The sequence below is a fragment of the Arachis hypogaea genome, chromosome 8 (assembly GCF_003086295.3).
Source record: "Arachis hypogaea cultivar Tifrunner chromosome 8, arahy.Tifrunner.gnm2.J5K5, whole genome shotgun sequence".
Lineage (NCBI taxonomy): Eukaryota > Viridiplantae > Streptophyta > Magnoliopsida > Fabales > Fabaceae > Arachis > Arachis hypogaea.
In genome coordinates, this window is record NC_092043.1 from 39,058,857 (window position 1) to 39,084,114 (window position 25,258).

The 25,258-nt window shown below is 30.0% G+C and overlaps 1 protein-coding gene across 1 annotated transcript; it reads left to right on the forward strand.

The window, feature by feature from the left end:
* The first annotated feature begins 12,756 nt into the window (after positions 1 to 12,756).
* LOC112705358 (protein FAR1-RELATED SEQUENCE 5-like) lies at positions 12,757 to 13,853 on the forward strand. Its single transcript, XM_025756193.1, has 3 exons — positions 12,757 to 13,208; positions 13,295 to 13,692; positions 13,798 to 13,853. Exons 1-3 carry the CDS (start codon positions 12,757 to 12,759, stop codon positions 13,851 to 13,853), a joined length of 906 nt encoding a protein of 301 aa, XP_025611978.1.
* Positions 13,854 to 25,258: the final 11,405 nt, after the last annotated feature.

The window sequence follows — 25,258 nt, forward strand, 5'->3', positions numbered from 1 at the left end:
AGGGTGGGCAAAAGCATTTGAGATTACTTGGATTGCTTTAATAAAGTTTCACTAGAGGTTAATACACGGACCCTGAGGTTGTGTCTTTGTGCCTTATTGTGGGATTTCTAGAAGGAAATTTTCGGAGACACTTGACCACTAGAGATGTGAAATCTATGGAAAAATCCATCAGATTATTGTCCTGAAATATATTAGGGATGAAAATGTCTCGAAGGTGGTTGCGACCAAGAGAAAAAATCTTGCTCCATCACCTAACAAGGTCGGAACTTTGGGATAAGCTGCAACCCCAAAGCTATCAACTCCTTGTGTAGGAAAGGTTTTAACATATACACCGTTGGTGGCTTCGTTAATCGAAGTATACCAACAAGTGTCTCACAAAGAGATCCTCCTTAAAGCAAGGAAAATTCGATCAAGGACCTCTTTGAATAAGTCGCAATATTGTGACTATCACAAGTCTTATGGTCATAGAACTGAAGATTGCATTGACTTAAAGGATGCATTGGAACAAACAATTTAGTATCGAAAGCTCTCTAAGTTTGTTCAACATGTTAGGCCACCCAGACGACAAAACAAGGACAAAGATGAGGAGGTCAGGAATCCTAGAAATGTCAAGCCTGTGGAAGTTCGTGAGGGAACTGCCAAAGTGATTGTGAATGTGGTCGTAAGTAGAACTATATTGTTGAAATCTAGGAATGCGGTTAAAAGAGATGTGAAGGCAGTGAGTCCAGAAGTCCTAAAAGTAACTAGCATCCCTACTGTACAATTCACATAGGAAGATTTTCAATGCACCACGGTAGATGATAATGAGCCACTAGTAATTACTGCAAAGTTGGGGAATGGCATTATAAGAAGAATCCTAGTAAACACTGGAGCGGATTTGAATTACTCTTCAGAAATGCTTTTGATGCATTTGGGATAAAAATACCAACACCTAAAACCACACCTTCCTGGGGTAGTAGGTTTAGGAGATCATTACATCAAGCCCGGTAGGAATATTGATCTTCTATTTACCATAGGGGAAGGTGTGGACTTCAAAGTGATTTCAGCAAAATTTGTTGTTTTGAAAGATTTGACAACTTATAATGTGATCCTTGGAAGAAAGACATTGAATGATTTGTGCGCGTTCATTTCAACGAAATTCTTGGTCATGAAGTACTTGACCTCAGAAAGTTAGATAGCGATTAGCCGCTGTGAAGTGCAATAAGCGAATTTGTCCTTAAGAGACAAAGCCAAAGATTCTATTGGCATATTCCTTGTTGATCTGGATTCTAGAATTCAAGAAAAGCTAAGGACAGAGCCTAATAGAAATTTGAAAAACTTTTAGATTGGAGATGTTACAAAAAAGTACACCATGATCAACAAGGATTTACCTTATCTTTTGAAGTCGGAGCTTCAGGATTTTTTGAGAGGTAATGCAGATTTATTTGCATGGGAACCCTCTGATATACCGGGGATAGATTCCGCATTCAAGTCCTACCAACTTGCTATTGACCCTATTTTAAGTTGGTGGCGCAACGACGTTAGAAGATGTTGTCTGACCGAGCTTTCAAGGTCAAAAAGCAGGTTTAGGAATTGTTGGATGTTGGATTTATTAGAGAACTAACTTATTTTACTTGGTTGTCTAATGTGGTGATGGTTAAAAAATCTAATGAGAAATGGCGTATGTGCGTTGATTATACTGATTTGGATAAAGCTTTACCAAAATATTATTTTCTATTGCCTATTATTGACAATGTGATAGATTTAGCCTCAGGATATCGTATACTCAATTTCTTAGACACTTATAGTAAGTATAATCAAATACCTATGCATAAACCTAATGATGATAAAGCTACTTTTATTACCCCGGAAGGGATTTAATATTATACTGTAATACCTTTTGGCTTAAAAAATGCAGGGGAATACTTTCAAAGATTGATGGCCTAAGTGTTTAGGCAGCAAATTGGGAAAAACATGAAAGTCTATATCGACGATATGTTGATAAAGACTAAAGAAGATTCCAACTTGATTGCTGATTTAAAGAAACTCTTTTCTTGCCTCCAACTTCATAAGATAAGATTAAATCTAGCTAAATGCGCCTTTGGTGTCTGGAGAGGTTTAACTTTAGCTCAAGACGTCAAAACATCAAAAATCATTGTGTTTAGTGATTTACAGATTGTAACCTCCCAAGTTAATAGAGAGTACCATGCCAGGGACCCATTGTTGCAGCTGTATTTGAAAAAAGTACAGTAAAAGAAAATATATGAAGGATGTTGTGGACAGCATCTTGGCAGAAGGTCGTTGGCTCAAAAGGAAATCAGGATTGGATACTATTGGCCCACTATAATTAAGGATGCAATGGAATAAGTGTCAGAAGTGTCAGCTCCATGGTAATCTCCACCAAGCTCTACCTCATGAACTTGTCTCTATTATCCCGACAAGGCCGTTCGCAAAATGAGGTGTGGATTTGCTTGTACCATCCCTCAGAGACCTGGTCAGGTAAAATACTTGATAGTGGCAATAGACTACTTTACAAAGTGGATTGAGGCTATGCTACTAGCCAGTATCACATCAGCCCAATGTCGGAAATTCATGTGGCGAGAAGTGTTTACCAGATTCGGCATTTCGAAAGTTGTCGTCACAGAAATGGAACCCAGTTCATAAATACCAAGTTTCATGAACTTTTAACTGGGTTAGGAGTTTATCAAGCTTTTGCTTCTATAGAACACCCTCAAGCTAATGGATAGGCTAAAGCCACAAACAAAATAATCTTGAAAGAATTGAAAAAGCGGTTAGACAACTTTCTAGGGTCGTGCACTGACAAGCTATGGTCAGTCCTATGGTCTTATCACACCACTGCCTAATCTTCTTCCGCTGAGACTCCATTCCGACTTACTTATGGAGAGGAATCGGTTATTCCGGTTGAGATTAGCGAGCCTAGCCCAAGGCTGTTCCTGGATAGCTAAGAAAATCGAGAAAACCTTGACCTAATCGATAAGTTGAGATCAACAGCTAATCTGGTCGAGCAATCCCTGAAGCAAAGAGTTGCGAAAAGGTACAATGCTAAAGTCAAAACAAGGAGTTTTCAAGCGGAGGATTTGGTATTGAAGCAGGTTGACGCCGGGACCTCGGCACTTCAGGGAAAACTGGTCCCTACCTGGAAAAGACCTTTCCGAATTAAAGAGAATCTTGGGAAGAGGGCGTATAAGCTGGAGAACTTAGATGGTCTCAAGGTTCCGAGAACACAGAATGCCATTCATCTGAGAATGTATTATTTTTAAGAAATTCCAGATATTAGAATAAAGGCACTCTTTTTCTATGTATTTAGGTTTTTAATGGGGCTTCTTATTTTTTAGTAATGTAGTTGTTCTGTTTCAAATAATAAATTTTTTCAAGTATGAACAATGTGCTTTAACCAAATTGTTGGATGAATGAATGATTATTAAGTGCATGTGTTTCAATCTGTTTGATATACGAACGATTTTATGATGATATAATGGCATAACGAGGAGTAAAAGCACATAATGCTAACGTAATTAAACATCAAAATAGACGATATACTTAAAAGCTTTGCTACTAAAATTAGAAGGCAGTAAGAAGTTCTACGAAACTTAGCCTAACAAATTATTTTTCGAGGAGTTCCAACTTAACCTCATCGGTTAGAAAATATTTTTTGATGAACTCAAAAGCTCGGAAGTCCTTGTCTAGGATGTTTCCAAAGGAAGCCGGGGAAAGGAGTTCGCTTGGAAAGGCTGGACCTTCCCCCTTCTTTTGTTTCTTTGTTTTTGGCGAGTTGGTGGAAGATTCATCTTCCAAGTCATGAATTTCAGGATCTACAGCAAACTGCAGTAGGGGGAAAAAGGTTGCTCACCATGGTAAAAGAAGAGATTCTGTCACCATGGTTCCCGAGACTCCCGAGAACTGAAAGGTATAGTTAAGGTAAAGAAATAAAAGAAGATCCTAACGGTGGCTTCTATATGAAGGAAAGAACAAAGAAGTTCGAAGCTAAGGATGATAGGCCAGCTATTTGGATGAAGTTGCGAAGGGGCACATCCAGTAAACTTGATGACTTTTTCTTGAAACTAAAAAAAGGGAATCGGACAGAATGCTGAGAGAATTTAGTCTCGTACACCATGTTCGTTTATGTGGCATAAGCGGTCTCCCTGATTAGGAACAGTGAGAACATAGAGGTTCCCGATGTCTGAATTAAAAATAACTCTAGCCTCCCGAAGGTTATCCAGCTCTTCTTGAATGATGGTGGAGGGAGTATAAGTCTACTTCGTCGGCTAAATTGACGCGAGGGACCAGCGCGTTCTCAGTTGGCGATAACCTTCTTTCTTGGCATCACGAAAAATGCTAAATGCAAACTATAAAGAATACACTGCTAATCTCTGGAATAATCCAGAAAAGGTGCGAGGGACGTTCTAGTCAGTGTTGTAGGGAAAGCTAAATAGTTTATCTAACTAAAAATGGTTACAAAATACAGAACACCCATTTGAGTAATTTGAAAATGCGTACTACAGAGAGAGAAACCTGTTCTAGCTAAATAGATTGCAAAAGGGTTCAAAGAATCAAGCAGCAGTAGCAAGTTTCTCTCTTCTTAAACAAAAATAAAAAAATTTGTTACTTGGCTGGATGATGAGCGGACGGATGAATAAAAAAGGAACGAAGGATAAAATGGCGCCTCTGACTGATGGTACTTTACCTCGCAAAAATCCCAAAGGAAGGAGGGAAAATGAAACATTCGAAGAAATGGGGGTAGAATGGAAGTTGAAGTGAAGTGTAATAAATTGAAGATGGACAGAGAGGTGTCACTCGACGGTTCAAAAATTGAAGCATGCTTAACCGCCCAAGGAAAACTGAAATTTTTTTTCTTTTTTTGATCCATTAAACTCGGGTGTTGATGACCAAGCTAATAAAGTCAACAAACCCGAGTTGGAACATTGTTCTGAACAAGAATCACGACTTTAATTCATATTAACTTGACAATAATATGTTACAAGATAACGGGTATATTTCAAAAGAAGTTAATACTAAAATTTTGCCTAATAACCACACTATGGTATTTAAAATGTATATTAAAGACGGTAAATGTTTAAGAGCGTTACACCGGAAAAACGGAATAAAAAGAGAAAGGAGCCTAATAAGTAAGCATCTGGTCATTTTGATATCCAAAAAGCACTGCTAACTTATTTATCAGAATGTTTTTGCAGGTAATCTATCAACTCAAAGATAATACTACACCAGATAAAATCTTCGAATCTCATAAACTCGTAACATCCATTCAAATCTCATAAACTCAGGTACGAACAAAACCAATTAACAATTACTTTTTCTGTTTTTATTGGTATATGAAATTGATCACTGATGTTTTATTTTTTTATAATTTAAAAAATATTATTTTTATAAAATATTAGTGATATTTTATTTTTTATGCCATTACCATAACAATATAAAATATTAAAATGATTAAATATTTTACGTTAAAATCACCCATATGTAAAAAATTAGCTACAAATGCATATTACTGCTATTATTGTATTGTATTTCTCACTGTATGATTATTTATATACTTTTTTATTGTTTTAAATTTTGAGATAAAAAAAATCGTATAATAGAAATTTTATAGAAAAAAAATTAGTGTTGGATATTTATTATATAAAGAAATCAACGATATAAGACAAATAAATAAAAAATTTAAAAGATCTATCACTACAAAAAAAAAAAAGTTTTAGTGATAAATTTTGTGTGTGTGAGAGGGAGAGAAAGGGCACGCATTAAAAATAGAGTTTGTAAAATGTAATTTTTTGAAAATTAATCAAATTAATTTTTATATAATTTTTTATTTTTTTCATAATATTAAATTTGAAGTATCTTTTTATAGTACTAATAATTTTAATATTATTTTTTAGATTTTAATAAATAAATTTTTTTACATAAAATAATAAAATAATTAAATTATTATAAAGTTATTTTTTATTTGTATTTTAAAATTTTATATTTTCAAATTATAATTTGTTTATAGTAAAAATTTTTTATTTAAATGATTTTATCAAATTATTATTAATTATATATTTAAAATTTTAATATTTTAAATTTTACTAAATAATATAATAGTTATTTTAAAATTTAAATCTTTTAATTTTTTTTTTTTAAATTATAATTTTTTAATATATATGATAAAATTTAATAATTGAAAAATTGATTTGTGAGATCACTTGTTGAATTTTAATATTTTAATATATTATTTAAAATAATGACTATATTATTTAATGAGATGTAAAAGATTAAAACATTTAAAATAATTATTATATTTATTTAGTAAAATCTAAAATATTAAAACTAGTTATATACTAAAAATTTTAATATTTTAGATTTCACTAAATAAATATAGTAGTTATTTTAAATATTTTAATTTTTGATATCTCATTAAATAAATATAGTAGTTATTTTAAAAACTATAAATTTAAAATATTAAATTTTTATTTGATAAATTCGTTTAAATAAATTTTTTTTATAAAAAATTATAATTTAAAAATACAAAATTTTAAAATATAAATGATAAAATAACTTTATAATAATTTAATTATTTTTATTATTTTATGTAAAAAAAATTATTAAAGTCTAAAAAAAATATTAAAATTAGTAATATAAAAAAAATTTTAAATTTAATATTATGAAAAAAAAATTAAAAAAATTATATAAGGACTAATTTGATTAATTTTTTAAATTTTAAGGATGAAAATGACTTACGCCTGGAATACTACTAGAAAATTAATTATTACAGACGAATATTTCTGACGGATTTTATCCCACAGAAATACAGACAAAATTTGCGAGGTATTTTTTGTCGGAAATTAAAAAAATGAGTTGGCATAAATTACAGATGGAAAAGAGAATCCGTCGATAATTCTGTGAAAAAAATTAATTTTTTTCGTGGGAAATGATTATTGACAGAAAATCCATCTATAATTAAAGGAATAAAAATGTTACATTTCATTAAATTATTTAATTTAAAATAATCCATCGAAAATAATAAGTTAAACCTAGCATTGCTCGAGCTCCATTCACAGCACACAAATCAAACGAGCTAAACCTAGCATTCCTCACCCTTCTTCTCCCTTAACAGGCTAATTCTTCTCCTCGTCTCCTCACTCACAGCGCCACTGCCGGCCACCTTAACCGCCGTAGCTACTTTCTCCTTCTTCTCCTCTTTTTTAAACACTGAATCAGTAGAACATAGCCCATGTCACTCTTGTTCTTTCTAATTCACAGAACAAAGCAAGCTCAAGCTCCACCACCGTCGCGCCTCTCTCTCTCTCCTTTTATCCTCCTCAGTTCTGGCTACAACCATCATCTCTTCCAGGGCTACAGCCATTATCTCCTCCAGTCAATGCCGCGGCTACTTTCGCACAAGCCCTAGCTCCGCGGCGACCAAAATTGGTTCCGCCGTCAGTCGCGGTTCCACCTCTCTCTTTCCCCCTGTTTGAACCGTAGAGACCCGGGCATCCTTCTTTTCCTCTGCCTTGTTTTGATTGTCTCTGCTTTCAGGTTTTGGTTTCAAAATTCTTTTAATTTCTGTTGAGTTCAATTAATTTTGTTTAGTTAGTTTGATTTTAGTAATTAGTTTAGTTAGATTTGTTTTTTGATTAGTGGATTTTTAGGTTTTTAAAATAGGATTAGATTAGGTTTTGATTCTGAATAGCTGAGAAAGGTTTAGATTGTTAATCTGGATTGCTGAACATTGATGAACGTTGTTAATACGAGCCTGATGAATGTTGTCTAGAACAGAAATTTAATTCAGTTAATGGCTTCTTCTCTGGTAATGCTTCTTCTCGGTAGTTTTGCATTTGGAGTATTAGCAGAATTGTGTTTCTGCTTATCTATTCATAAAGGCCACAAACAGTCACAAACAAAATAGGTTGAATAGATAAATAGAAACACAATTCTGCTAATACTCCAAACGCAAAACTACCAAGAAGAAGCATTACCATAGAAGAAGCCATTAAGTGAATTAAATTTCTATTATAGGCAACATTCATCAAGCTCATATTAACAACGTTCAGTAATGTTCAGCAATCCAGATTAACAATCTAAATATTTCTCAGCTATTCAGAATCAAATTCTAATCTAATCCTATTTTAACAACTTAAAAATCCACTAATAGAAAACAAATCTAACTAAACTAATTACTAAAATCAAACTAACTAAACAAAATTAATTGAACTCAACAGAAATTAAAAAAATTTGAAACCAAAACCTGGAAGCAGAGACAATTAAAACAGGACAGAGGGAAAGAAAGATGCCCAGGTCTCTACAGTTCGAAGGGGGGAAAAGAGAGAGGTGGAACCGCGTCTGACGGCGGAACCGATTTTGGTCGCCGCAAATCTAGGGCTTGCGCGAAGGTAGCCGTGGCATTGACTGGAGGAGATGATGGCTGTAGCGCTGGAAGAGATGATGGCTGTAGCCATAACTGAGGAGGATAAAAGGAGAGAGAGAGGCGCGGCGGTGGTGGAGCTTGAGCTTGCTTTGTTCTGCGAACTAGAAAGAACGAGAGAGACAGGGATTGTGTGCTGTGAATGGAGCTCGAGCAATGCTAGGTTTAACTTATTATTTTCGATGGATTATTTTAAAATAAATAATTTAATGAAATGTAGCATTTTTATTCATTTAATTACAGACGGATTTTCCGTCGCTAACCATTTTTCACGAAAAAAAAATTTGACAGAATTATCGACGAATTTTCTTTTCCGTCTGTAATTTATGTTAATTTATTTTTTTTTTTTTGACAAAAAATTTCTCATAAATTTCGTCTGTATTTTTATAGGATAAAATTCGTCAAAAATATTCGTGTGTAATAATTAATTTTCTAGCGGTGTATTTCACCTATAATAGACCTTTATGTATACATAATTCAGTATCTAAAGACTATGTGAGAGTGTTAGAGAGAGAGAAAGCCAAAATTAAAATAGAATTTGTGAAATATAATTTTTTGAAGATGAAGTAAATTGATATTCATGTATATTTGATACCGATTATTCACATACAATAGACATTATATATAGGTGTAGTCTACGGTGGCCACAAGTTTTGGTGGTTATGGTGGCTATGGACTTTACAAAATGATATTTTTAACTATACAAAATAAAAAATTGAAGCATGTTTCAGTTCTATTAATAAATAATGACATGTTTATGAGTCTGCAAATAAAAGAAAAAAATTAGATCATTTATCATAATTTTTTGACAAAAAATGATCTATCATTTTCTCTCGTCGTCGAAAATGGAGTCGCTACCAATGCCCAAAATTTAAAAAATGATAGTATCTAAAAATACTTACATTGCATTAATTTTTTTCTCACGTTAATAAATAATTATTTATATCTTTTATTTTTAATTAAAATAATCATTTTATTCCGCAATAAAAAATTTGTAGTCTAAAATTACTGTTATTAATTAAATTTCAATATTAGTCAAGTGAAATTTAAAATTATTAATTACAAAAAAGAGTATAAATAGATAATAAAAATATTAAATAATATAAATAATAAATATATTGGATATTCAATTTATTAGATGTGTAGATAATTATTCTAATATTAAAATTTAAGTAAATAATTTAAAATATAGTATATTTTATTTGAATTAAACTAATTTTAAAGTCTGTTCTTTATGTTATTTAAATAAAATTATTAATTATTTAACATAATCCTTACAAAAAAGTATCATACCATGTATCTTGTTAGATTGATAGATATGTATAAGCATTTATAGCCACCACATTGATAGCCACCAAATATAGTCGTGGCCTTATAATATATATGTATATTCAGTTACCTAAAGACTTGAAGGGGTAAGCCAAAACTGAATCCCTAATTGACTAACTAACTCTGGTTGTCACATTTTAGAGAGATAGTTTTGTTAGATATATTTATTCATATATTTTTATCTGGTAGTTTAAATAAAACAATTTCTACGTACATCAATTTGTGGTTAACTTTTATTGTTGTTTTTTGACTCCTTCTGATCTCAACGAATTTATTAATTCACTAATACCTTAAATCCAAGACGTAGATAGAGACCTAATACTCATGGATCCTGCTGCCAGCTAAAATTCCCACATCATGTTTTGCGCAATTAATTATTTGTATATTAAGTTATTAACCCTACTCTTTTAATTTGGCATATGTTTTATCCGACTATGTTCTTTCTCCTAGCATGAACAAACTAAAATCAAGACATCATTATACTTTGCTAATAAAAGAATAAGGATATTTCTGGTTCAATTCGCTGAACAAATAATGAGCACACTATTATAAATAAAATAAATAACTAATAATAATAATCATGACAATATTTATTCAAACCCTAAACATGAACTTATAAGTAAAATAAAAATTTATTCAAACTATTGTTAGAACATATTTAATAAATATTTCAGTAATAATATTTATATAAAGTTTTAAAAATATAAAAAATGAATATTTATAAAACTTATATTAATTAAATGTGCTAGAGATCAAAATTGTGCAAATAGTGTAGTCCACAAATTTAATTAATTGGGAGAGAAAATACATATAAATATAGCAGGTACAGTGGCATATACATGCATGTGCATGGTTTAAAGAAGGCAGAAAAGAGAGAGAGAGAAATTAAGAGTGGATACATAATATCCATATATTTAATTTGTTGCAATAAAGTAGAATGTAATTACTGCTATATATTGTGTTAAGCTCTTAAGGCCATGTGCCTCTCTCTCTCTCTCTATATATATATAGAGAGAGAGAGAGAGGGTGTGTGTGTTGGTTAGTTTCACAAGTGAGGTCCCTTTCCTTGGACAGCTGCCTCTATTCACTTTGTATTGCCTATCAACCACCAAATCCATCATCAATGTTGCCACATCCAATTTATTCTAAACCCTTCTTTATTCACCACATATTATTATTATTACTATACTATCCTCCTAACTTTCAATTAATATTCCCTTGTCACTCATTTCTTTTCTATAATTTTCAACTAGAGGCAAAGTTTTAAATTAGTCCAAATTTCATGGCTTATCTTTTTTTATATTAAAATATTATGGGTGATTTTTTGTTAATATTACAATATTTTGATGTAAAATAATAATATGAAATAAAAAAACTGTGAATAACGATTTTAAATAAAATAAAAAAATTAAAAAAATAATTCAAAATCGTGAATCGCAATTTTAAATAAAAAATCAGGAGTCAAGATTTCAATTTTTTAGTTTAAAAAAATATAATTTATAAAATCGTAAATCACAATTTCTTTTGTTATACAGATCAGCACATTCACGGTTTGTATTGTGATGTACACGTTTATCTCTCGGACACAATCTAAAATGCGGATTACTTAGCTCTTTTGAACGTTTTGTGAGTTAGTTGCATGAAAATTAATATATATATGCCTGCCAAAAAGAAAGCATATTTGGTTTCACAATGTTAGTTAGGGGATGCACATGTGCATATCCATGATAGAGATTTAAATCAAATGAGCATCTCCATCCGTGTCATTTTTTTTTTCTTTTTGGGATTATTGTGCATTTTTTGGAATACGAAGAAACAACGGTCATTATTACTAAGCAAAAGTATAGTTGTAAAGTTGGTACATTACATAAGAGTCAAACAATTGAAAGGAAGAAAGAAATCACTACTATATACTTCAACTATGAATTTAGATTATGCAAAGAGCTGTTAAAAGAAAAAAGTTTTACATCCATAAAAATAATTCATCCAAGCTATTCAAGTAACTTGTTTCACAAGCTTCTCTTCTAATTTCTCACTTGTTTGTCATACACACGTCACATATAACGTAAATATTTTCTGCTGCGTGATAAATTTTCTGCTGCAATGTAAACCTTATTTTTTGCTGTGCATTTTCATTCTTTTTTCTTTTTTTTTGCTCGCATTTCTTCTTCTTCAACGTAATAAGCTTCGTCATTCTCCTGTGTTCGGGTTTTTTTAATTGTTGTTCTTCTTCTTCTTTACTCGCATTCTTCTTTATTGATCTGCATTGTCTTCAACGTAACAAATTTCGTCGTTCTTCTTCTTCGTTTTCTTCTTCGATCTTCACTTCTGAATCGAAACAATGAATGATTCGAGTTCAAATCAGTTGAATGAGAACCATTTGAATTATTGTTCTGAAACGAATCATGTTGATGAGGTTTGGATTATTAAATTTTGAATCGAATTGAATTGAATGCAATTGTTAATTTTATTTGAAGTGAATTCAATGGACGTAGGTGTTTTTTAATCTGAATTGAATTGAATTGAATTCAATAGACGTAGATGTTTTTGAATTCAAATTTGATTTTGTATAATGGATTATGTTTCGTTCACTCATTACTATAAAATTGTTTTACTATGAGTACGTGTTTCGGTTCATTATGCAGAAAGGAGTTTGAATTTTAATATATATAATGGATTATGTTTTGTTCACTGAGTAATATATAAATGTTTCACCGTAATGACGTTTTCGATTCACTATACTGACCAACTATGTTGTGGATGAAAAATTTGTCCCAAAGGTAGGGATGATTTTAAAGACACTAGAAGAAACTGGAAAGTTCTACAAACATTATTTCAAACTTGCCAGTTTTTCTACCAAAATAAGGAACACGACTCGGGACAGAAACAAGATTAAGAATCAACTAATCGTATGCAGCAGAGAGGGGAGGTGGAAATCCAAGATATCTCCAACTCTGAAGACAAACCCCTCAGCCGAGTTAAACTGTCCAACCAGGATTTACATACACATAATGAAGGATGTCGGCCTTTGGACAATTTCCAAAGTCGTTCTGAATCACTCACATCCTCGCTGTCTAGACCAGACAGAGATGCTCAAACAACACATGGAGCTTAGCATGTTCGTGCGTCGCACCATTAAAACCAACGAGGAAGCCAAAATCAGACCGAGCAAAACTTACCAATCATTTGTGGCAGCAACCGACAACCACCGTGAACTAAGTTTTATAGAAAAAGACGTGAGAAATTACATCACAAGGGAAGTACGAAATATTTCCGAACAAGATGATTCCAAAGGAAAGTACCTACTAAGAATGAAAGAGAAGAACCAAAATTTCTTCTTTGAGCTCAACCTCGAAGGTGATCGTTGCATTAAACATGCATTTTGGGCCGACGCAAGAAGCACGGCTGCATGTGAATATTTCAGAGACGTGGTTTCATTCGACACCACCTACAACATAAACAGGTATTCCATTCAGTCACATATAGTTTTATATTCAGTGAATGTACAAATTTCGGTTCACCACTGTCTGGTTGCGTCTATTTATGCAGGTACAATATGGTTTTAGGTTCTTTTGTTGGCGTGAATCATCACGGTCAATTAACACTTCTTGGATGTGCGCTGATGAAAAATGAAGACATCCAATCATTCAAATGGCTATTCGAGTGTTGCCACCGTTGCATGAAGGCACCAAAAAGCATGCTTAACGACCAATGCGCATCGATTCAAAGGGCAATTGAGCTATGCATGCCAACAACAATTCACCGGTGGTACATCTGGCACATCATGAAGAAGATCCCACATAAATTAAACGGGTACAAGCGACACGAAGAAATCGAACAAAAGATGAGCCATGTCGTTTGGAACACATACACAAAAGAAGCATTTGACAGAAAATGGAACGATTTCCTCACAAAGTACAGCCTCGGAGGCAACAAATGGTTCTCAGGTAACTAAGATTTCAAATCGAACTATTTTCATGCCTATACCTTTTTTTTTCAAAACATGCACTGGTTTCGGTCACCACACCATATTGGTTTGGTTTATTCTGCAGAGCTGTATAAGGATCAGCATATATGGATTCTAGTTTATCTGGATCACCACTTCTGAGTTGGGATGAGAAACACACAAAGGAGCGAGAGCATGCATGCATTTTTTAACAAGTTCATCACACGCAACAGCTCTCTAAGACAATTCGTGAAGCAATACGACAATTGCCTAGCAAGCAGAGAGCAAAGAGAAATTCGATGCTGCAGATTTTCACACCGTGATACCGTACGCAACAAAATCAATAATAGAAGCCCAATTTCAGCACGTGTATACCCATGAGAAGTTCAGGAAAGTTTAAGCACAATTCAGAGGTAAAGTGCCAGTGCTTGCTGTTCGAGTCAAGGGGCATATTGTGCCGCCATTCCCTGAGTGTTCTAAGCTTCAAGTGAGTGGATAACGTGACACAAAAATACATACTGGAACGCTGGAGCAAGAACATAAAGAGGAGGCACACACACATCAAAAGCAGCCAAGATGAGCCTCTACTGGAGCTGAGAAGTAAGAGATTCGATGAATTGGTATTTCGGTCGCACAATATATGCGAATTTGCATCTGAGTCCGAGGAGCTGACCGGAATTCTGCACCCGGCGTTTGACAAGGTCATGGCTGATCTGCAAGAATATCAAGAGAGAAGCAAAGGAAAAGGTTTGTTATCCCATGAAAAAGCAACATTAAGCAATGTGAACGACCTTCAAATCCCACCACGCGTCAAAACAAGAGGCCGGCCCATGAACAGACTTGGATCACACCTGGAAAAAAAGATCTCAAATGCCACGAATAAAAAGAAAAAGACAGCTCCAAACAAGGTAAAATTGATTTGCTTTCAATTAGGGAAAAATTCATCTGTGCATTTTGCTAATATATGATTAATTATGTCTTTTGTAGTTGAACCTTTTAGACAGCGGATCAATGATTCAGTCAAGCTCCAGCCTTTACAATGCACCAGATATGAATTATTCCAAAGATGATTATATGAGTTTTAGTTTTTATTAATATAAATTTCTTTTCACCCATGAGCAAATTTCGGTTCACTGAGGTTTTAGGAGGGTTAATTTCTTACTGTTGTTAGTCTTTAATGAATAGTCACTTTTTTGTGAAATTCTTTATTCAAAAGTCAATTTTTTCTTTATTTAATAGTAATTTATTATACTATGTCAGAGAGTTCAGGTATTTCTGAAATTGAATACTGATAGAAACATTTTTTTATAATTAGCTCTCTAAATTTTCGTACTGTGTGTTTTCAACTTTCGGTTCATCCAGTGTCTTAATTTTGGTTTACTGTGTTTTTTGGAGTTCTTAATGTCTTGGTAAATACACTGATTCCAATCACTGTGAACATGGAACAAAACAGCATACAGTTCCAAGAGATATATATAAATTAACATCTCAGACTGACAAGACAAGGAGTAATCCATCTTGAATCAGATATAAATATTAACATTAGATATATACATTGATATTAAGATTAGATATATACATTAACATTTACATATATATATATATATATATATATATATATACACACACACGTTGAAAGAAGCATTGTTTGCTTTTTTAAACAAGTTAAACAAAATATTGTTTATTACAACTAATCAATCATAATATATCCTATTTACTATCTAAATCCCAGATGAGAATTTATAATAAGGGTTGGAGAGGGTAGCAGATGGCTTCGGGAGTCTTATTGCTTCAGATCCCCAAATCACTTTGTCTCTAATTTTATTCATTTCATGCAACAGAATATTTGGACCATATTCGTTCCTGAAGCCATCAATCTCTTCCTACATTTCAATAGAAATGAATTAGTTACATAAGAAATGAAGTCAACCAAAATAAAAAATAAAAGAACTTTATTAATTTAAAAAGTACTTACTTGTATCCAAGTTTTATATTGATATCTCTTCCCGCTTTTGATCTTTCTTGGATCAATTTTTTCAAGCCATTTCATAACGTATATACCGCAATCATAGCTAAGCAAGAATTGAGTATAGTACGATTAATAGTATACAAAATAAAAAATAATAAAAATAACACTATAGAAGAGAAAGATTTTTGCGGTGTACGTTGACCATTCAGTGGGATATACTCTGCTTCTTCTCCCTCTCCGTCCTCCATTAAGGGTTTCGCCCCAGCGTAAACCCTCATATGAAAAATTATTAATCCCTAAAGGACACAAAAATTGAATAAAGAGAAGGAAAACCATTGAACCAAACTCCTTTAATGTACTGAATAATTTGAATAATTTACACCAAAATAACTTATAACAAATTTGTTCAGTTTCACTCTCAATTTATGTATATCTTTTTTCTTCTTATTTATAGGGTCGAGCACATAGAATGCCTTTTTCTGGATATCGGCTATCCACAACCACCAATGCCCTCCGTTGTAAATCGGCACAAACAGCTAAAATTTAGGAAAATGATAGAATATTTCAGTCGAAACAATAGCAAACGAGAAAATTATCAAAGAATTTTAGAAATGACAACTTAAAAATGGATGCGATGCAAGTTTTCTTTCGTCAAAGAAACAGCGGTGGTAGGCATATTGTTCGACATCGAACCAATAGGCCTTCTTTGTCCTTCAATCAGTGTAGTCCACGCCATAGTTTCCCAACATAAACATCTGTAAAATGAAAATCAGTTAAATCACAAACAACCATACTAGTGGATCAATATAAATATTTTCACCGAACCGAACACAATTCATATGATGAATAAAACATGAAAAATATTAAATCATTAAGAGGAAACTTTTCTTGATGCAAAAGAACTTAACAAAACACATAACAATCAAGTGAATCAATATGAACATTTTCACTGAACCGAACAATAATCATGTGATGAATCAACTCCACTAAACAGACTCCATTCATGTTTTGAATAAGACGCGATAAACATGAATCAGTAGGGAATAAGAAATTTAGCTTACTACAATATCCTGTGGCACAATGTATATTTGTTCCTTAAACCGACAATATTCTATTTGGTTAAGAATCATGCTATATATAGTCACCACCTATAGAAAAAGAATTATGAGATATAATATATAAGAGTCTTTAGAAAAATTATTAACGTTAACACAATTTGCAAAGAATTTACCGTATTTTCACATGTTCTTTGGCCATTAGAGACATGAAATGTTCTCTAAGCCCCTCGTAAAGCGCCTCATGCTTCAAGACGAATATGGCGTCATATTCGTATGAATAGTATCCATATGAAAGACTTTGGATGTTTGTTTCTTACTAACTAAATATGCATGCATTTGTGGAGTTTGTGCTAACTTGTTCACAAGACACTTAAACACCCTGAACTCTCTGGTTTAACAAAAATTTAAAATATTAGATTATTAATACATTATCACAAAATAACTCAAGTGGTCTTTTAAATTTATTTTTCAAAACTTGTGACAAGTATTCATAATCACCAAAATAGATACTTTCAAAAGGTATTTTATATTGAATTACTTTAGTAGCAAGAGTAATAAGTATCTTTTTAACACCTTTTTAAAGAATTCTTTCAATGAACATATGAATATACATGCAATGAATCAAAATTGTCTTGACATCTAACAAAGTTAAAATCTGAATACCAAATTATCTCTAACTTTAGTTTCTGACTTCATATGTGTGCACATATAATGTTTTGCTCTAACAAGACATGTTTGTCTACTATTTTGTGATCCATTATTAACTGACTCAAATATCTGCCAAAGATATTAATAAAGTACACAAATAATTGTAAGTGTACAAATTTATTATCCATTAGATTACTATTGAAGCATAATAAACCTTATGCACTTTTGAGCTTTATAACTTTCTTGAGACATCTAATGAGACAATACTTGTCTCCTTTAGAGTTGAGTATATAACCTTATTTACAATTATGTATGCGGCTCACATACAAGAATAATAAAAAATATATTTACTCCCACTAAACTAATATAAGTTACCAACCACATTTATTTCAAAAGACCATATGAGATAATAATTAATTGGATCTCGCTAGGTTGACAATAGACTATTTATACAATGTGTACAATGGGCTATTGAGTTACAAAATGAACATCTCCATACTATCTAGAATAACCATCCGAGGACTAGGGATAATAAACATCTTCTCAAAAAATTAAATTGATTTTGGGGTTCACCAAGGATCGAACTCTTGATCTTTTAGATTTAGCACTCTAATACCATGTCATGATACCACTTATCCCAAAAACTTCAGCCGATGAAAAAATGTAACACTAATAATTATATCCCTAATACTTCATAAACCTCTATTGTACACATTGTACAAGTATTCCATTGGCTCCTCATACTTTCTTTAATTAATTTGACAAAATATAAGTTATTAATGGCATAAGTATTTCTTTTTCTAATTGCAAAAAAAATCTATTTAAAAAAATAGACTAATATTAAAAAATATAATTTTAAAGTAAAATAATATATTCACATAAGCTACATATTATATGAATAAAGTTATATAATGATGGCCTATCATAAATATCTAGCACAATATTAATATTTAATTTTTGGACAGAAATATTAATTTGTAAGTGGTATTTTTAATACAGTAATAAAAAATTGATAATTAATTCTGTCAAATGATAAGTCTATCACAAAACTTTTTTTGGGCCGATCTGTACTCACATAAATTACACACACATAAATTTATTTAGTGCGATTTATCAAATATTCTCATCAAAATTCTGTCAAACAATAAGCCTATCTTTAGATTGACTCATTGTTCACATAAAAACTTGAGAATTATACTTATTTATTACCGCATATATTTTCTATCAATTAGCCAAACACCAAACTTCCTTTGGGCCAATTAGTAGTTGCATAATTAGATAGAAAATAAAAATAAGGTCAATTAGTGGCCACAAAAACCCTAATTACCAAAATATAAGAGGATTATATGTCATGTATTCCAATAAATCCAAGTAATTAGCAGTTTAGGAGGAATTTACTTTCAAACTAGTATTCAAGTGAGATAATTTTTTTAAGAATTACAAGAATTCATGTAGAACAAGAGTTGTTATCCCGATATACCCAGATTCATAAGATGAAGAAGGAAAGTAATCCTTGAAATTGAATCAATACATTAATTAAAATAGAATGATAATAGTATTAATCCATAGAAATAAACAGAATTCCTAACCTTAACCAAGGAGGTTTAGTGACTCATGACTCAGAGAGAAAACTAGAGTTCAAAAAATGTGAAAGTGTGTAAGTGAGATCTCTCCGAAGGGCTAAATCTTTTTCCTTTTATATCTAACCTAAGTTGATTTGAAACCTAAATAAAATAATAAATTCTAATGCTAAAAGATTTTGTTTGTAATTAAAAAATGACTAGAATAAAATAAGATATAATAATTGAAAGCTAAATCCAACTAAAGATGCTCCATTTAAAAAGTATGATCCAGATCATTGGCGCTAAACGTCAGATTCGGCGTTTAGCGCCCTAGTGGGCAGAAGTTCTTCCTTTGAGTCTGTCTTCCTGGTGCTAAACGTCAGGCTTCGCGTTTAGCGCCCCAACAGACAGAGGGCTTCCACGCGTTTTTGAGTTGCTGGATCCGCGTTTAGCGTCAACTTGGTAGTTTCAAAATTCTTTTCTTTTTTTGCACACGAATTCTGTCAAATCGATTAAACTTTATCTAAAATAATTAATACATTAAAATAATTCAAAGTAGTATCTAAAAAAATTTTAAACACTAAAATAAAATTAAAACTCATTAAATTTTAACTTAAAATAAATAGAAAATAGAAAAAAGATGCTTACGCATAATAAGTTAGATACCAGAAATGAAGGAAAGGAATTTAACTGTGATATGCAAAATGGAAGTAAAGGTGAATCTAATATCAAAAAGAATATCAGAATAACATTGATTATAATTTGGATTCTTAGTTATAATAGAAAGGAAGAATTCAGCTATTTATAGTAGTGACTAAACTATACAAAACTAATTGAATATGAAATTGTTATCACTAACTAAAGGTAGTTACAAACAGAATTGATGAATGGAGAATTTTTAAATTTTTTGCCGAGACTATAAGTCAACGTTCCATTCTTAGTCTTATGCTCAACAAAGGAATTAACAAAGAATTAGTGGCCAAAAATTGAAACTAAAATTTTAATTTTGGATACAAAATTTTAGATTTTTTAGTATCTCTAAAAAGTGAGAATTGAGAACTTAATTTAATCTTAATTTCTCAATTTTTATTTCTGTCTCACATTCTCTATTTTTCAATTTCAATCTCTCTTCTAAATAAAATTTAAAAAATATGATAAGCACAAAATTAAAAATATACTTTGTTTTTTTTTTTCTTTTAGATTTAGTTGTTGTTCTTATTTTTATTATTATTTATAGCGAGACTTTGAATTGTTTATTATTTTTCCTTTTTTCAACCTATGAAAAAGTTTTCAGGCTCAATAAGCATCCTAATTATAATGGCGACAAATTTATAAGTTAGAAAAAATTGAAAAATATTATAATTTAATTAACAATTTAGATAACAAATCGCTATCATCATTTCATATCTAATTGAATAATCATCTATATATATCCATGAAAAAAATAATAATTATATATATATAAATCAATTAATAATATAATAAAATATATGTTAAAATATAAAATATATATATAAAAAATAAATTAAATAATATAAATATTTATATACAAATATTCAGTGATTAATTTTTTTGTACACGTATAAATATAGTCTATTTAAAAAAAAACTGATGAGATTGAGTCGGCGTCACACTTTATTAAATTAGGATTATTTGAGTATTTGAGATTAACTAATAATATTTATGAAAATTTGTTTGATTTATAGTATAGTGACATAAATATAGGTAGTGGTGTAATGTTAATAAGTCAACTCAAGGAGATTTGTTATTTGTAAGATGCATGAATGTATTTTCTGAACAGAAGACATTGAATTCTCAGCCAAGAAACTGAAAGAGAGAAAATGAAACAAAGGGGCAGTGTTTTGATTACCTTCAAATTTTTGGGGCCATCAATGGATTTGGTTATGCTAGTTTTTGATTCTCTCTTTGTCCATATCCTTCGAAAATGATGTTTTTTGAAGTTGATGGCATAAAAGATGGCCCCAAAGGCTTTGCTTATTTGACATTGAAATTAAATTCAGATGGGGCTGCAAATTATTACTCGCATTGTTTCCTCCAACATCAAAACAATAACCTTATTAGCTTCTCCATCATCCTTATATGTAATATTACTTTTAGGATAAGATTATTATTTTCAATAGTTCATTGTTAAAATAGTCGTTGAAAGTTAATGTGTGCATCAATTTTGTTTTTAAAAAATTATGTTCTTTAAATTGACCTCTAAAAAATACGATTATAAGTCGGATTAATTTATTATAAATTATTGTTTATAAAATAATCAATTTGATTCAGTAATATTTTTTAGAGACCAATTTAAAAAATTTGAATTATTTAATAATATCTTAATTTTTGGATTTATTTAAAATTTTGGACAGGTCGTCTTTTTTTTTATCTTATAGAAAAAATTTTTTTTTCGTAAGATAATAAAGATCAAACTATATTTTTTCTATCAATTTAAGTCTTTAAAAAAAATAGTTTGATAACACACAATTAAGACTATTTTTACTATCAACTTTATCTATTAACATTGAATACTTTCTCTAATTAATTAAGACTGTTGGGTTCATTATTTCAATTACGTGCACTACACATGTCTAGGAATTTTACAATATGGGATAAGTTTTGTAATATTTGGGAAATTTTAATTTGTTAAAAATTGTTTGTGATAATATACGATTAATTGTTTGTGTAAAATTCTTTTACACTAATGAAAACTAAATTCTTCCTATTACTTGTAAATTGATATAAAACCAAGCAAATATAAATTCATATAGTTGTTAGTTGAGTCAAGGACCGGATTTTTTCTTAATTGCAATTTTTAATAAAAAAATTAATTTCAAGAACATTAATAGGACATTATTTTCAAAACGAAATGCAATTTCTTTTCCCTAAAGAATGACCTAAATTGGCCCGTAATACACGCAAATAACAACCCAATATTTTTTGTAATTAGTTAAGGAATATTAATATGGTATAATTAAAAAAAATTGTTGTATGAAATAATTAACAGTATAAAATTTTCTTCAAATAATTAAAATTATATTTAGGACTTAAATTGAGATTTTAACAATCAAACTATGTTCTAATTACTAACTTGAAAACTTGTTAATTTTTTTTCTTTGATAACTGTACTATAGATTACAAGTTTCAAAATTTAAATTTCCCAACAAAATATTTTTATATTACAATCATTAACAAGTGTGAGAAACAAACAATAATTAAGTATTTATTTATTTTGCCCAAATTAATTAAATTCATTAAGATACAATAACAAAAGCCTGAGGTCAGATATTTACTCTCAAAGTGACAACAAACAAAATGCAATCACATAAATGATTGAAAGAACTTGTATTGTGTAAGAATTGATGAACTAGAGTTGATTGTATACAGTAAGAGATATACTTCATTGAATCAATGATTGAAAGATTTGTAGATTACAAACATATATATATGTCCCATTATCATTGAATTGATAAATTGATGATTTAATTAAAATAGTGATATGACATTAATAAAATTAATCATAGGCATAAAAGCAGAAAAACAAAAAACAAAAAAACAAAAACAAAAACTTAGGTTGGTGTTGTGAAAATAGTGACAATGATGTTGAAGCTTGCCTATTTGGTTAGGTCATATGTCACATTTGATATTTTCATATAAGATGAAATTGAAGATAGGCTAAAATCTGAATCCAATTTCAATATCTAAATGCAATAATATAACATTTTGATCAATTCACTTTTTTTTGTTTTTATTTCTTTTGCAAAGGGTGTAATAGCAATTAAATAAGAACAAATTCCCTTCCAACATTGGCCCTCTCCTTCAATTCCCCAATTTATATTACATAAATTTTATATAGTTATTTTTTTTATTAAGTGATTAGTTCATTCATTCATTTAAATAAATATAAAAAATTTAAATTTTATTTTATATATATAATAATTTATTGACTGATAACAAATATTTAAATAAATTTTAATTATTTTAGCTATGAGATATCGTAAAAAAATAAAAAATAAATATAATGTGTAATTCAGTAATTCTGTTCAACCAACTATATGTACGGCAATAATGAATCTTTTTCCTTTATTAGGGTATCTAAAATGAGACCTAGGAGCTACTCCAAAACTAGTCCTAAAATTTTGATATACATGTCACACCATCTCTACACATATTGGAATATGTAGCCACTTGGAATGCACATGACTCAACCCAACACAATCTTTTTTATAACAATATAATATCATATGCTTTCAATAACCTTTGCCATGTGCTTCAACCAATTGAATGCCTAAAATAAATGGCCAGGCCAAAGAACATGATTAACTCACCTGACAATCTGACCAAAATTAAACTGCCAAACCATCTCATAATAATTGCTCCAAAATTCTACCTTAGACACACTTTAATTTTCATCATAACTAAGCTTTCTTATTTTGATACTTCTCTTATTACTTCTACCTTCTTTTTTCTTTCCACTGCAAAATTTTAAGTCGAAAAAGAAGTGCACTTGTGGTTGCCTTTATGTATATCTACTCTTTTGTATAACTATAAACTAATTAACTTTAAGATGCAAGATATAATATAACATTAGATATATAATTTTATATTTTATAAAAAATTAATTTTAATATATTGATAATATAAAAATTATATATATATATTTATCTAATCATCTTTATGAATTTATAGGATTTTTTGAGTAATAGATTTAAAAATTAGTTATTTCTGTTGATATATCAATACATAATTAGTTAGTTATGTAAAAAATATTTAAACTAATTGTATATAAAAATTATTTTTTTTATAAAATATAATACCCCCTAAAACCTTTTATCTAAACTTAAGGGGTGATTGTAAATAAAAAATAATAAAAAAAGATATAAGTATAACATGACTTATTAGCTATATATATATATATATATATATATATATATAAAAGACTGTATTTATTTATAAGTACGAAATGCAAAAATATAAAATCATATATAATAAATAAAACATAGTTATAGATATTATATTTAAAAATACTAATTTAGTGTATTTTGTATCATTCTTAAAAATAAAAAAGACATAAAAATATTAATAAAATATAAAAAAAAATTTATATTTTGATCAATGTTTTATAATTATATATTTATTATTATATATTTTTGAATTTTTTATATAAAAAATAAAGTAAATTATATTTTTATTAAATATTTTTATATTAAATTTATTATTAAATAAAATATAAAATATTAATTTTTGTATTTTTATTTTTTATATATTATTTTTAGTATAAAGCAATGGTGCCTAAATGCTCTGACGGCTTCACCAGTGAAGAGCATTCAGCACCGTCCCTCTTCTAATTTGTTTGGTTCGTCCTCTTAGCTTCTATAAAGGAACATAAAATAATAAAGCTGCACGAGGTTCCCAAAACTTAGATCACAAGAATGAGTTGTCATGCTCTTTTTCATCCAACTTGGTCAAAAATGTCATTTGAGCTGGACCAATAAAGCATGCATCTATTCATTGAGTCTCTTTTACACATTTCTATAATAACCAAAAGGATAAGTGAGACAACCATAAAAATATAAAATAAAAACATACACAACATATCCTAGATAAAATAGCATGTTTGGATTTAGGGCTCACCTTTCAAGGTATACAAAAAAATTATGGAGCTACTAATAATATATATAAAAATTTAATTTTCAAGTCTTACCAATATAAAAGAATTTCATATATATGACTAATAAAAATATTATTTATATGTTAAAATCAGCTATTAAAATCAATAAACGCTTAAATATATGTGTTGTTTAATTTATTTTTTATGTACATTTTATATTTTAACGTATATTTTATAACACATCATGAACATGGTCGATATTGTTGAATACTCTACCATATGACCTACGGATGAGAAGACAATTCTAAATGCCTTGGCTAAATACCTTTATCAATTTTGACAATCTGAACTATATGGAAAAAGAGATGCAATTTTCAAACAAATGTTCAACCAATAATTTTTCAAGAGTTCTAATTCAGATTCATAAATACATAAATAATTAATCAATTTAGATAATACTCTAATCTAGTACGTCTAGTCATATCCCAAACAAAAATTATGAGAAAAATCTAAATTCTGAATATCTAAATGAAAAAAATTCTGAATCCTTATTTTTCAACTCGCATTGTATAATAGTATTTTTAATCAATAATTAATGTAAAAAATAGTAGTATTTTTTATCATGCATGATGCATGTGGGTAGGGTGAAGGGAATTGCAGTGTGAATTAAGCAACACGTGATTGAAGGTTAATGCTTGGAGAGGGATTGGGTGTTG